The 12,650-nt window shown below is 53.2% G+C and overlaps 1 protein-coding gene across 1 annotated transcript; it reads right to left on the reverse strand.

Moving 5' to 3' along the window:
* Positions 1-1,103: 1,103 nt before the first annotated feature.
* Positions 1,104-7,167, reverse strand: LOC149365796 (uncharacterized). The gene is made up of 3 exons (XM_089546256.1): positions 6,959-7,167; positions 2,405-4,916; positions 1,104-1,273 (listed from the first exon to the last, which is right to left on the reverse strand). The coding sequence occupies exon 2, from the start codon at positions 4,746-4,748 to the stop codon at positions 2,460-2,462; it is 2,289 nt and encodes a 762-aa protein (XP_089402382.1). The 5' UTR covers positions 4,749-4,916; positions 6,959-7,167; the 3' UTR covers positions 1,104-1,273; positions 2,405-2,459.
* Between the last annotated feature and the right edge of the window lie 5,483 nt (positions 7,168-12,650).

The following is a 12,650-nucleotide window of genomic DNA, read 5'->3' on the forward strand; positions in this document are numbered from 1 at the left end:
TCCGGTTTGGTATCATATATATTATTCATTATCCTTTTCGGCCCTGGTGGCATCAACTGACACCACGACACAAAATATTCCATTCTCACCGCAGTAGCATTTTTAATAGTATAGTTCCTGTGCTCCGGGATCCCTGTTGTTATCGGCATCGCTGGTCATGCTTTTTCATTGAGCTGTGCATTCTAAGGAAGAACAAGCTGCAGCATGGTAGGCATGGGGTGAAGAAGCCGAGGCACTGCAAAAGATTTATATCTCACTAACCATTCCTTCTCTTCCACTCAGATTTGTAAATGTTTTTGGAGTCTTAAATATTACTGAGTGCTTAGAGGTCACGCTGCATCACGCTTTAGACATGCATCTATAATGATGAGTTTGAGTGCTGACAAATATTCCTTGTTAAAATTAGAGGAAATCTTAAACTCGAAGGGTGATGGTTGGGGCTAGTGGGTAATTCACATGAGGTTTCATAGCATAAAGAGCAGGGACAAGACAGAACACAAGTGCTTACTTCCACTGAACGCTTTATTGGGTTTATGGAGGTTTGAATCAAGCAGGAGGACCACATGAAGCCACACATAACACCACATGAGACAGCTGTTCAGGCAGGTTAACGTGTTGGTTCTGCGTTTGCCTTAGTGTAACACTGCGCTATACAGATTAGACATGCAGTGACGTCATACATAACACCAATGCAATGCGCCATGCCTAGTGGTGAAGCCACGTGCACTCTACAGCAATGAGTAAACATTACATTCACATGCACCACAATTATGTTTAATTTCTCAGTAGATGCTCATTAGATGGAACTGGTCTGAGGGGGGGGGAGGGGGGTTATCCTGTGTGCTAGCCAATGTTTCGGCAAGAGCACCAGTCCCTAACGAAGATATCCCTTATAAACTCCACTCAACAATTTCTGAAAATACTGCATTTACCAATATTTGTAACATTATAGAAACATTTAAAAAAAAAAAAAGGCCATCAAGACCACTGTAAAGTACGACATGCCGTGATGACAGGTCGCATACTCAGGACTAGACCTTAGTACGGGACAAATATGACCGCAAAAGGAGGTGCTTACAGCGCTAAAGACCAGACCACGCAGCAGAACCGATCAGTGTTTATTCTTGGCAGGCAGCGTTAGCACAACAGCGAGCGCAGAGATATTCACGCAGCCCAAGAGGGTTTGCCCTGTTTCGTGGTTTCAGCTGTGCCTACAGCCACTTCACAGTAGCAGTGGCCCAGCTAGCTCTTGTCCGTGTGCGCTTGATATGTCCTGTAAGGGTAAAGAACGAGTAGCCGTTTTAAGGCGGCTGTTGCATGCTTTCATTCGCTCACTAGAAGAGGCTGTGGTTAGCGCAGCAAAAGCACAGCAGCCAAGAACAGCGACACCCAAATGACAGAAGAGGAATATTAAGCCTGCACCTCTGCACTAGTGTTGATAAAAACCACAGGCTTGAACATCGGCGTCTGTAGTAACTTGACAGCGTAAATAACTTAACGAGGACAAAACCGAGGGCTGGGAGTGGCGTTCACAAACGCCTATTCCCATCTGATCACAATGGCTGACTCTCCTGCGTGTGACCAGTGCGGTTGTGACGAAACGATCAGCCACCTCCTCTGTGTCTGCCCTCGTTTTGAGCGAGAGCGCGGTGTCCTAAGTGTTTCTCTGCTCCGCTTGGACTCGCGTCCTTTAACAGAGTCTAACGTTCTGGGGCCTTGGACTCAACCTTCCAGACAACGGAAAGCGGTGAAAGCGCTCCTGACTTTCTTAAAAGACTCGGGGTTGCATTCCCGCCTATAATCTTTAAGTTTTCAATGCGCGCCCTCTGTCCCTGTGACTTGGTGGTCACTGGACACTTAGAAAACTCATTTCCTTGCCGCTATTTTTCCTTTTTTCCCCTTTGTTCCCCTCCCCAAGTGTAGGGTAGCCAACTGGGCATCGCCTGGTTAACCTCCCTGCCTTTCCGTCCTTTTCTCTCTCTCTCTCTCTCTCTCCACACAGAAATGCTTAGCTCTGGACACTTAGATCAAATGTCTGATATACGCTGAAAGTTTGTTTCATAGTGAAGTGCATATTTTACATGCTGCCGCTTACTATGTGGCAGCTTTTATTTGGGGAATTTCTGCGTGATTACAAGGCTGCCACGCACAAATCAGCCAGTATAGTATGTCAATTGCTGAATGATGCCAAAATCGTGCGACAAAAATAATATCCATGAAAACTTTGCCAATGCTTTCGATAAGATGAGGGCAATGGCTGGTACAACCGTACATGGCGATTATGTCTTGCGCTGTGCATTTTCTTTTGACAGTGTTTAAACTGGGCAAAAGCATGTGCACAAAGAGCTGTATAAACATACATTTCGGTAATGGGACGCCACTGTGTCCTCCGTATAGTTCTTACCTTTTAATCAAATCTTGGAGACAAGGGAGTGGTAGGTGAAACACTAAGTCGGGTTCTACTCCCTCCGGTACGTTGATGGCTGACTCTCGTATCGGTACACGGCGCCTCGTGAGGAAATCCGGCTCACATGAGGCTGGTTGCTCGACGGCGGCCCCTCGGCGCCGTACCTATACACCCTGCCGCCCATGGTCCTGGAGTCGGAGCGCATGATGCCCTTCTCTCGAGATTGGACTCCCAGCATGTTCAGGACAGGACACGTACCGCGGCCAGACTCGTTCCGCATGACGCCGCCAGGCTTGGCGATCATCATGTATTTCTGGCGGAACTCGTCGAGACCGTCCTGAGGATCTTCCTGGGACGATGAGCTGAGCCGCTCGGTGACCTTCCTCACGAACTCGATGGACTTCCCTCCCGTTCTTCCCCTGGGCGAGCGACGACCGCCAGAAGAGGAGGAGGATGAACTGTCCTTCGGGGGCAGGGAGCTACGCCTTCGCGACTTGCGGCGCTTGCCCCGACTGGACCTTCCCGATCGCCGGCTCTGAGACCTGTCTTCAGAGCTGGAAGAGGAAGACGACTTCCGGAGATGACGCGACTGATTTCGTCGAGGCCTAGGGGACCCTCTGCCGACGTCCTCTTCTTCGTACGCCATCCGAACGTTGCGCGACGACACCCTGCTCCCTTGAGACATGCTGTTCCTCCTGACCCGGCCATCATCGGTTGGTCCGGCGTCATTGTTCATAACGTCCCAGCGAATTTTCTCCAGCAGATTTTCGGCGCGATGTTCATCGATATCCTCCCGTATCCTCTGGAGGAGGTCCGACGCCCTGCTCAAAGACTGCTTCTTCAAGGGCTGTCTGGACTCTTCGGTGATGTCGTCCCTGGGACGCCTCGCATTCCACTGTGCGCCCATGTCTGGGCTGGCCCTTCCGTAGTCACGAGGGAATCGCTCAGTGCTATAAGCAGAAGGCATGCCCCCGCCGTATCCCGGTGTCATCGGTCTCCCAAAACCGGCCATGTTCATGGCCTGCCTGTCGTAACCACCCCCCGCAATCATGGGGGCACCACCGTAGCCGGCCGGGTCGGCGTAACCGCTTGCAGCAGGGAACATAGGCGACCCTTCGATTCTCTTGGACATTTCCATGATCTGGTCCATCTGGCCTCCCAAGTCCAGCAGCCTCTTGACCTCGGGTCCCATGTCAGCGAGTTTTGCGAAGTCCACTCCAGTGCCAGCGTTCATCAGCTGCTTAAACTCTTCCCTGCTTTGCTGTGCAGAGATCGGCGCGCCGGGGTAGCTGCCCATGGGCATCTGCTGGCCGTAGCCACCGGCCATTCCAGGCATGCCTCCACCGGCCATTCCGGGCATGCCTCCACCGGCCATTCCTGGCATACCTCCGCCGGCCATTCCGGGCATGCCTCCACCGGCCATTCCGGGCATGCCTCCACCGGCCATTCCAGGCATGCCTCCCCCCATCATGGGCATTCCCCCTTGACCGTAGCCGCCGAACTGGCCAGGGCCCATGCCGCCCATAGGCATATTGGGGCCGGCGTTCATCATCCCAGGCATCATTCCACCTTGCTGAGGCAGCCTCGCTGTGGTGGGCAAGCTCTCTATGAACATCTTGCCGCGCACGATGTTCGGGCCAACAACTTGCTCGTACGCCTTGACCGCCGTCACGTACTCTCTCTTCATCGTCTCGGACGGCGCTCTGACGGCCGGCGACTCGGACGGCGCTCTGACGGCGGCCGCCACTGTAGCCCTCGGTGCTTGAGCAGGTCGCACGCAAGGTGGCGGTCTCGGCGCCTGTGGCGCTGCCCGTGTCGGGGTCGCCACACCAGGAAGCGGCTGGGGTGGCTGGGGTGGTTGCCTGGTCGGTGTAGACGCCCCCGAAGCGGGTGCCGCAGCAGGTGCTACAGGGGCCACCACAGGTGGTGGCGGTGGTGCGGCAGCAGGAGGCTGCTGAGTGGGCGTTGCAGGGGCCGGTGGTGCTTCGGGTGCTGGCGGAGCTGCGGCTGGCGACGCGTCAGCTGGCGGTGGTGCACCAGCAGCGGGTGGCGCTGCAGCTGGTGATGCGTCAGCCGGTAGTGGCGGTGGTGCACCAGCAGCGGGTGGCGCTGCAGCTGGTGATGCGTCAGCCGGTGGTGGCGGTGGTGCACCAGCAGCGGGTGGCGCTGCACCTGGTGATGCGTCAGCCGGTGGAGGCGGTGCAGCCGCTGGCGGAGCAGCGGCCGGTGATGCATCAGCGGGTGGTGCTGGTGGTGGGGGTGGTGCACCAGCAGCGGGTGGTGCTGCAGCTGGCGATGCATCAGCGGGTGGGGCTGGTGGCGGTGGCGCTGCGTCAGCCATTTTGGATTCCTGTAACTACACGCGCGAGCAGAAGGGCGGTGGGATGATTTTGATGGTCACTCCAGGTGCGACGCCTAGACTGAGCTCGGATCGCTGTTGCTCTGGACGAGAAGGAGACTGCCTTGTATAGGAGGACGCGTCCACTCTCTTGCAAGGGCAGCGATCGACCTGCGAGTGCGGGTTAGCGAAACAAGGTGCTCAAATACCGAGGGGTGAATACGCGCTGCGATGCGATGCGCTACCTCGTCAGCCTCCGCGCTCAGGCATTCAATGCGAAAGCACCAACCCCGTCAAAGCATCGTGTCTTGCGCGGAGGGCGTCGCTCCACCTACACTCAAACAGAAAGGAGTAAAAAGAGAGTATAGTTGTCCTCTAGCGCACACCGCTTTAAAAGGAGTGCGCTAGAGGACAGCTTACTCCCTTATTACTCCCATATAGGTGTATTCGTGTTTGGAATGTTGGTCACGTAGCCTTGTGACGTCATCCCAACCTGCCCACCGGATTACGAGCATAAAGACCACCGTGGTAGGTGGCAGTTTAATTATTGGTCGCGAAAGATTGCTCTGAAAGAGCAGCGCGGGTCTCACAATCCCTACCTGTGGCTGCGCTGTTCGTAACTGTTTGGAAACAGCGCTACCGAACACTGGACAAAGAATAAGACACACTCAGCTTTTATGAATAACCACCAACTTGCCCGGTCTGCCTTTCTTTCTCTGTGCTGTTTCTGCCGAGTACCTCGTGGTCAATAGAGAAGCAATGACTTTTCCTTCTTTATACTCTGAAGGCTGCGAAACTTCGCGGGCCTCACTGTTTAAAACCCAAGAGCTCTTGACACTAAAAGTAAATGCGCCTGCACGACAGGGGGAGTGAGGCCCGCGCCCAAGGCATCGCTAGGTACTGCCGTTGAGCTAGGCGACTGCTCCTTGAACTTCCGCTTGAGAGTGGTCAGTCGCCCCCACTGTCGGCTAACGGTGAGCGTATACTTCACTGTCTGGCAGGCATGGGCAGTACTGACAGGCATTTACAGTATTAAATTGTATTGTATTGGGTTTAATGTTACATAGGCAGCGAAGGCCATCGCGCCAAGCACAAGGTACAGGAAAAGTTTTCTGGGAATTTTATAAAATGCGGAAAGTGAGAGGTGGTGTAGAGGGCCTAAAAAGTTCGTACTACCTAGTAATAACAGGAAATGAAATTTAACAAAGGCTAATAGCAAAAGCTTTAAAGAAGGTCAAGTAGCCTCAGCGCCTATCCTTGGTTGGGCAAGGATCTCGAGGCTCACGTCCAATGAAACACACCTCAGCCTTCTCAGGAATGAAAGTGGCCCAAGTGAGGCGAATCCTTGCTCGAAAATTGCGGGCCCCTTATCTGTAGCGCAGGGGCGTGGCTGACTATATGTTCGAATTGTAAGATCTACCACAAAACTGATAGTCGCAGCTTGAGTCAGCCAAGAATCGACAGCCCAACCGTCAGCAGTCGAACCACGCCACTGGCGTCTATGGGCGCTGTTTATGGAGTCCATGCCGTTAATCAGGGGAAAGGGCATGCGCTGCTCTGAATGCCTGCTACAAACGATGACGCGTCCTTTATAGCTTCAGCGTTCCTTCCTGGAGCAGCAAACGCGGGACAGGACGCAGCTGCCGGGAAAGGGTTGCACCGTGCCGCTCTACACCACTGATTAGCGTTCGTTCAGTGCGAGGCCTTGTGTCACAAAGCAGGATGTCTCATATTGGGCTCTTAAAGAGTATCTCAAGCGTTGTCCAAGTTTTCTGTCTCAGTATATAGCAAATCAAGTGGTGCTCAAGTCAGGGAGTACCGTAGTCGTCGGACAAGTAAAAACGGGCGTCTTTTGCGTTTCGCCTACCTCGAAATGCGGCCGCCGCGGCCGGGAATCGATCCCGCAACCCTAAGCTCAGCATCCGAACTCGAATCACTAAGCCAAAGCGCCGAAACGGTTCTGCGAAGGACAGCTAGGTTATGCGCGGGAACGGGGCTTGCTGCGAACTGCCGTCGAGCGGGGGTGCAGCTATAGCCCAATAACCCAATATAACCCAATAGGCTCTGAAACTCCCATGGACGTCCTGTGGACATTTAGAACATCCGTGGGACGTCCATGTGAGTTTCAATGCCCACTGAGTAGTGACGGACGAATCGAACGCACCTGTGCCTGCCCGGTGGGCGGGACTAAGAGGATGAAGGGAGGGACTCACTCTCACGTCGAGGCAATTTGGGAGGCCCTCTTGGTGTCCGGGAAAGGGGGCCTACTTCATGCGGGACGGTGGACAGCTGCGGGCGCCGTCTCCCAACGGGCGCTGTCCAGCGGAGACGAACGTGAGGCCCGCCCAGTCGCCGCCGCCGCTGCCGCCGAACACAGCCGGTAAGCGCGAGGCCGCGCGAGCTCTGCGGAGGACTTTCTTTGTCTTCCCTTCTCGTCGCGGCGCCGCACGCGTGTCCAAACGCGGATTTCTTCATTTCATTTAATGTTAATTTTATTACCTTGACGGCCCGTTAGGGAATTACATAGGAGAAAGACGGGAGGCATCATCATAACATCGCCAGAGCATTCCACTTATCATCACAAGTTAAAATACCAGTTATTCAAAAAAGAAAGCAAAAAGTACTCTTTTTTAGCAACAAGAAGGGAACAACGTACAGTAAGCATTTTTCTGGGTGCTATGTGTTTGAAAATTCGGTAGGCACAAATCGGGCGCTGGTTCCTAAACAACGATATCAGGTGGAAATCGGGCTTCCATTTACGCTGTTCCGAATTTCGGCATTTTTTCCTGGCGTTTGTCGCACCTAAGTGAATTCGCTTGAGGAGAAAGAAAACTTTTGTTTAGAAGAGTTTAATTTGCATGAGCCTAGTTCCAGGGTTCCTCTGGCGGTAGCTGACGCTGGTCGGTGCCTCCTCCCACTGCTCGTACGTGTGTCGGGTGTGGCACTATAATAACGTTTTGTCCGGTTTGTCACCGCTGTCCCCGCTCCCCCATTGTCATTGAACTGAATGGTGACCCGGTACCTGAGGGTGGCACCCTCCGTGTATTGGGCCTGCACATCCAGAACGATGGCAAAAACACCACCACCCTCAAGAAACGCAAGCAGGTTGTAGGCGCGATATCGCACCTGATCCGAAGGGTTTCGGGACATCACAGAGGCATGAAGGAGCGCGACCTATAGTCGCCTCATTCATGCCTTTGCCCTCAGCCGTGTGCTGTACACTACCCCATACTTACAACTATCCAAACATGACATAAATGCTTTGGATGCTTTGATTCGCAAGGCATTCAAGGTAGCACTTTATCTTCCCCTCAACACACCCACAGACAGATTACTAGGCCTGGGCCTCCACAACACGATCGGGGAACTGGTGGAGGCCCACCGCCAGGCCCAATACATAAGGCTCACACAACCCTCCACAGGTCGGTATATCCTGGACTCCCTCGGAATCAGAATACCGGCCAACGACCCAACCCTCCTCGCCATACCACGACCCCTTCACCAGGAGCTCCTCATCAGGCCGCTCCCGAGGAATATGCACCCGTCCCACCATGAGCAGCGCCGCAGAGCCCGTGCGAAGGCACTCCATCGCGCGTACGGCCCCGAGCCGGACGCCGTGTGGGTGGACGCTGCCTGCACGGGTGATGAAGCGACAGCAGCTGTGGTGGACTCCTCTTTATCCGCCCTTCTCACACTACCTCTCCCTCCAGACACCTCCCCAGAAGCTGCAGAGGAAGCCGCCATTGCACTTGCTATCACCCGCACGGAAGCCCGGTACATTTTAAGTGATTCTAAAACTGCAATTCTAAATTTTGCTCGAGGCCGAGTCCATGTACCTGCTTTTGGCATACTAGACTCGCCCGATGCACCCCCGCCCCGCCAAGTGGAGCTGATATGGGTGCCCGCGCACTCCGGGCATCCCGAAAACGAGGCCGCCAACCTTTTAGCCCGAGGTTCTTTAAACCGGGCTCAGGTGGCCTCGGATCGGGGATTCACGAAGGAGCGCATGCACTCATTCAGCGAGCTGACGCAGGCCTACAGAGCCTCACGCCAGCTCTACCCCCCGCCCCACCCCTCCCTAGATAACAAACACGCAACGCTCTGGCGCAGACTACAGACACACTCTCTTCCCTCACCCCTTACCCTAGACCACTATCATCCCTCCTTTCCCACTCCGGCATGCGCCCTATGCCGAGAACCCTTCGCCTCTTCCCTCCACATCCTTTCCCTCTGCCCGGCGGACCCTCCCCCGCGGGACCTAGAGAACCTCAAGACCTGGGAGGACTGGGAGACCCTGCTGCGCTCGGAGGACCCGGCCGTGCAGACCATCGCAACCGGCCGGGCTGCCAGTGTTATGGACCTTAGGAACATAAACACTTGAGTGCAGTGGGGTCGTGCGGGGACCCTGGGGCGTGCCCCGAATTCCTTGTGCAATAAAGTTTTTTCTCTCTCTCTCTCCGGTTTGTCCTGGCATTCCCAAGATGTATGGTAGAACGTGGGTTCTTCCTCCGCACCAAGGACAGCAACTTGGGTACTGTATGTGTCTGATCTTGTGAAAAATGTGATGACTTGGATATGTGTTTGTATTCTCTTCCAGTCAATGGCATTCCAGGAGGACAGTTCTTTGCGTGGCAGTGGAGGTATGGTTCATGGTATGGGGGTTTGAAGTCCCAAAGCTCTGCATGGTCTACGCCGTAGTGAAAGGCTCCAGACTGATTTTAACCACCTGTAGTTCTTAACGTGCACTGACATCGACCAGCACACGGACGTCTTCTGCATTTCGCCTCTAGCGCAATGCAGCCACCGCGCGTGGCATAGAGTTTCTTACTATTACCTAGAGGGAAAGCTGGCGGCGCTGCACTTCAGCCCCCATGGACGCCCAAAGCATCATGGGGCGGTGAGCTACTTGTTGCGGAACAGTCGTAGTTTTTCAGGAACACGGGAGTGTCATAACTAAGATGTGTAATTCCAAAAACGCTGTTCGTGTGTGCGCAGACGACTTCGGCGCGAACGCAGTGTTCAAAAGCCATAGTAGTGAAAACGCAACAGCACACGACGCCAATAAAAGGTTTCACTTTTCTGAAATGCCATTAAAAACCTCATATAGTGTTTAAGCAACAACATTTTTTTTTGAAAACGTATTTACTTTTAAAAGTGCGCCTGTTAATTACGAAATATTAGTTTTTATAGTGTTCTTTGCTTGGCCAATAGGAGAGCGAGTCGTCTCTTATTTTGGGAAAACTTTGCACTTAAATGCTTTTCTGCTCATTTGTTGCAATCATTAGACCAGATATTGAATGTTAGGACGTTTGTAGTAATCAAGCAGCTTTAGTTTTCTATTATTTTTTGGCCAAAAGTTGCAGTTCCGCAACAAGTAGTTCACCGCCCCATGATGCTTTGAGCGCCCATGGTGGCTGAAGTGGTCTCGAGGGGTCGCCATGCAAACTGCCATAGACGGGCTCCCAGCTTTCCCTCTAGGTAATAGTAAGAAACTCTATGGCACGTGGCATTTGCTTCCTTAGGCTTAGGAGGCGAACGCATAGCCACTAAGCCATTGCGGTTGGTTAGGAATGACTCAAGCCGGGTCTACCGGTCACAAAGTGGAAAAATTCGGAGGGACACCTAATTACATTATGTGTTGGCAATGCGATATATATCATTAGAAGCTATCGACGCCCTTACCGGAAGTGACGTCTCTTCCCGTGTGGTGACATCACTTATCTACGGCCAATGGGAATTATTCGGTGTGGTGACGCCCATTCCCCCGAGCCAGTGGCAGTTGTCTGGTCTGGTGACGTCACTCCCCTCTAGCCAATGGCGAATTTTGTAGCCGATGACACATTTTTTCCCCATGAGGCATTTAATGCAATCGCATTATTACAAATTATCTGTTATTAGGAACCCTTTCTCTTTTTTTACTACTAGCACCAGAACCTGACCAATCGGATGTCGTGGGCATGTGCCATTTAAACAGATGACAACAACCGTTGATGACCAGCGGAATCGTCGATGTGGTGTGCATTTATTCACTCGCTCCTTGCACCAGTGCCTAATCGTATCGCCAACCTCAGAGTTTATGCAAATTTATTTTGTCAGGAACCAGACACTGCTCGCATAAGTGCTTTCACCTTCTTGCACTGGTAGAGCTCTTCATCTCTAGAACTGAGGTTTTCATTCTCTTGCGTAGCTGTCGCATCATGGACGACCGTTGACAGCGGTACAAATAGTGACCATCATCCTATAATATGTGATTTCTTCTGGACGGGGGTGCTCACCAGAGGCGTTTCGTAGATTACGGCCATTATGAATCTGTGCTCCGTTCTTCACTTTTGTCTGTGCCTGCTTCTGACGAGCAGACGCGTGCAGCGTCTTTTGATTTCGCAACTGCACGAGTCGATCCAGCATGCTGAATTTTCTCTTGTATCGTGTAGCGCACACACCCATTCCTCTTAGTGTAATTAATTATGCTTGTACTCGTGCCAATCTATGTAGGAAGGCCGCGTGGAAACGTTTGCGACACCATCACTGTCCAGTCGGTTAAACTGCAGCTCTCATGCGGCCCTTTAAAAAAAATGGCTGGGGTTCAACGTGGCTTGAACCCAGTTCTACTCACTGTCTCAAATCAAATTTCAAGGTCAAACGTCAAGGTCAGTGTAAGGGATCGGTAGCGTTCGCGGGGGTCATTGGAACGCGGCTGGGGGCACTCAAAGCGGAGCGTCTCCTTTCTTGGAACGCGGCCGCTCGCGAACGCGCCGGGAAGTACGGGTGTCCACCCGCCCCGCGGAACCGATTCGCGCACGTTCTGGAACGAATGTGTATTTGTGTTTGTTTTGATTTTTATTTTGTGGTGGAGAGAACGTTCTACTCCGCACATGCTGGCACGACCGTGCGTTTGTTTTTCTGGAAAGGGTGTTACCCTACGGTAGTTGGAGGGCTGACCATGCTCTCGATTAGCCAATGATATGAAGAATGCAGAATGATTTGGTGCTACGAAATGTGGGCCGGGCCTTTAGGGCTTTAAAACCGGGCCCCGGAGTGGGAAGCGGGGTTCTGCGCTAAGGTGAGATGCTACGCACCTTCGGCCACGCCGAGTAGGGGCCTCCCCTAGTATTAGCCAGTTCCGCCTTTTTGTTGTTTGTTCTTTTTGCTGCTTAATGTCTCTAGTGCCTTAACTTGTATATGCAATGTAAATACTGTATATAAATCGTCAAGTATTCGCCTTTCCCCTGCGTCTCAACTCATCACGAGACCGTCTCTGACGGGGCACCTCCGGTGCAAAGAAGAAGAAGAAGAACCTGAAATTTACTGGCGCAGTCGACAGGATCCTGCGGCCATCGGAAGACGGCGCAGGAAGAAGATTGAACGCAAGGAGATAGGCGACGATCAGGCAACAGCAGCGTTCGAGAAAGGACCTGCGGAGAGACGGCGGCAAGGATGCAAGGACCACGGCAGTAGTCCAGCGACGCGGGACTGCATACGGTCCAGAAAAGCAGCGCGTCGATAACTTGACGGTCACCGGCGGCGGACCAGCGGCGTGCGACAGCTCATCGCAGCGTCCGGGGAAAGTGGCGGTGGACTCCGACGCCAAGGAGCGGGCAATGCGGATCGACGTATCGAAACCGTGAGTTTCCTTGGTCGCATTGTTCACGTCCCTGTGTTCGAGCCGGTAGGACAGTTGAGGAGTACAGACGGCGGTATGGAGGGCTATCCATGCCGGCCCTCACTCGATGTGAGGTACCAGGTTGAGTTAGCGAAGGCGCGCTTAGCGGACCTTCAGGCTCAACTCGCGAAAGTGAATGGCGGAAAGGCGCTGCTTCGTGAGGAAGAACCTGAGGAGGTTAAGTATGTCTTGAAGGTAATCGAAGCCAGACGCCAGCAGGTAGAGCTCGAGATTTCTAAGATCAA

The sequence above is a fragment of the Amblyomma mixtum genome, chromosome 1 (genome assembly GCF_055824585.1).
Source record: "Amblyomma mixtum isolate Tamu chromosome 1, ASM5582458v1, whole genome shotgun sequence".
In the NCBI taxonomy this organism is placed as follows: Eukaryota; Metazoa; Arthropoda; class Arachnida; order Ixodida; family Ixodidae; genus Amblyomma; species Amblyomma mixtum.

Bases quoted from the DNA above. Each gene is read 5' to 3' on its own strand.
- LOC149365796 (XM_089546256.1), bottom strand. From the start codon at position 4,748: ATGGCTGACGCAGCGCCACCGCCACCAGCCCCACCCGCTGATGCATCG.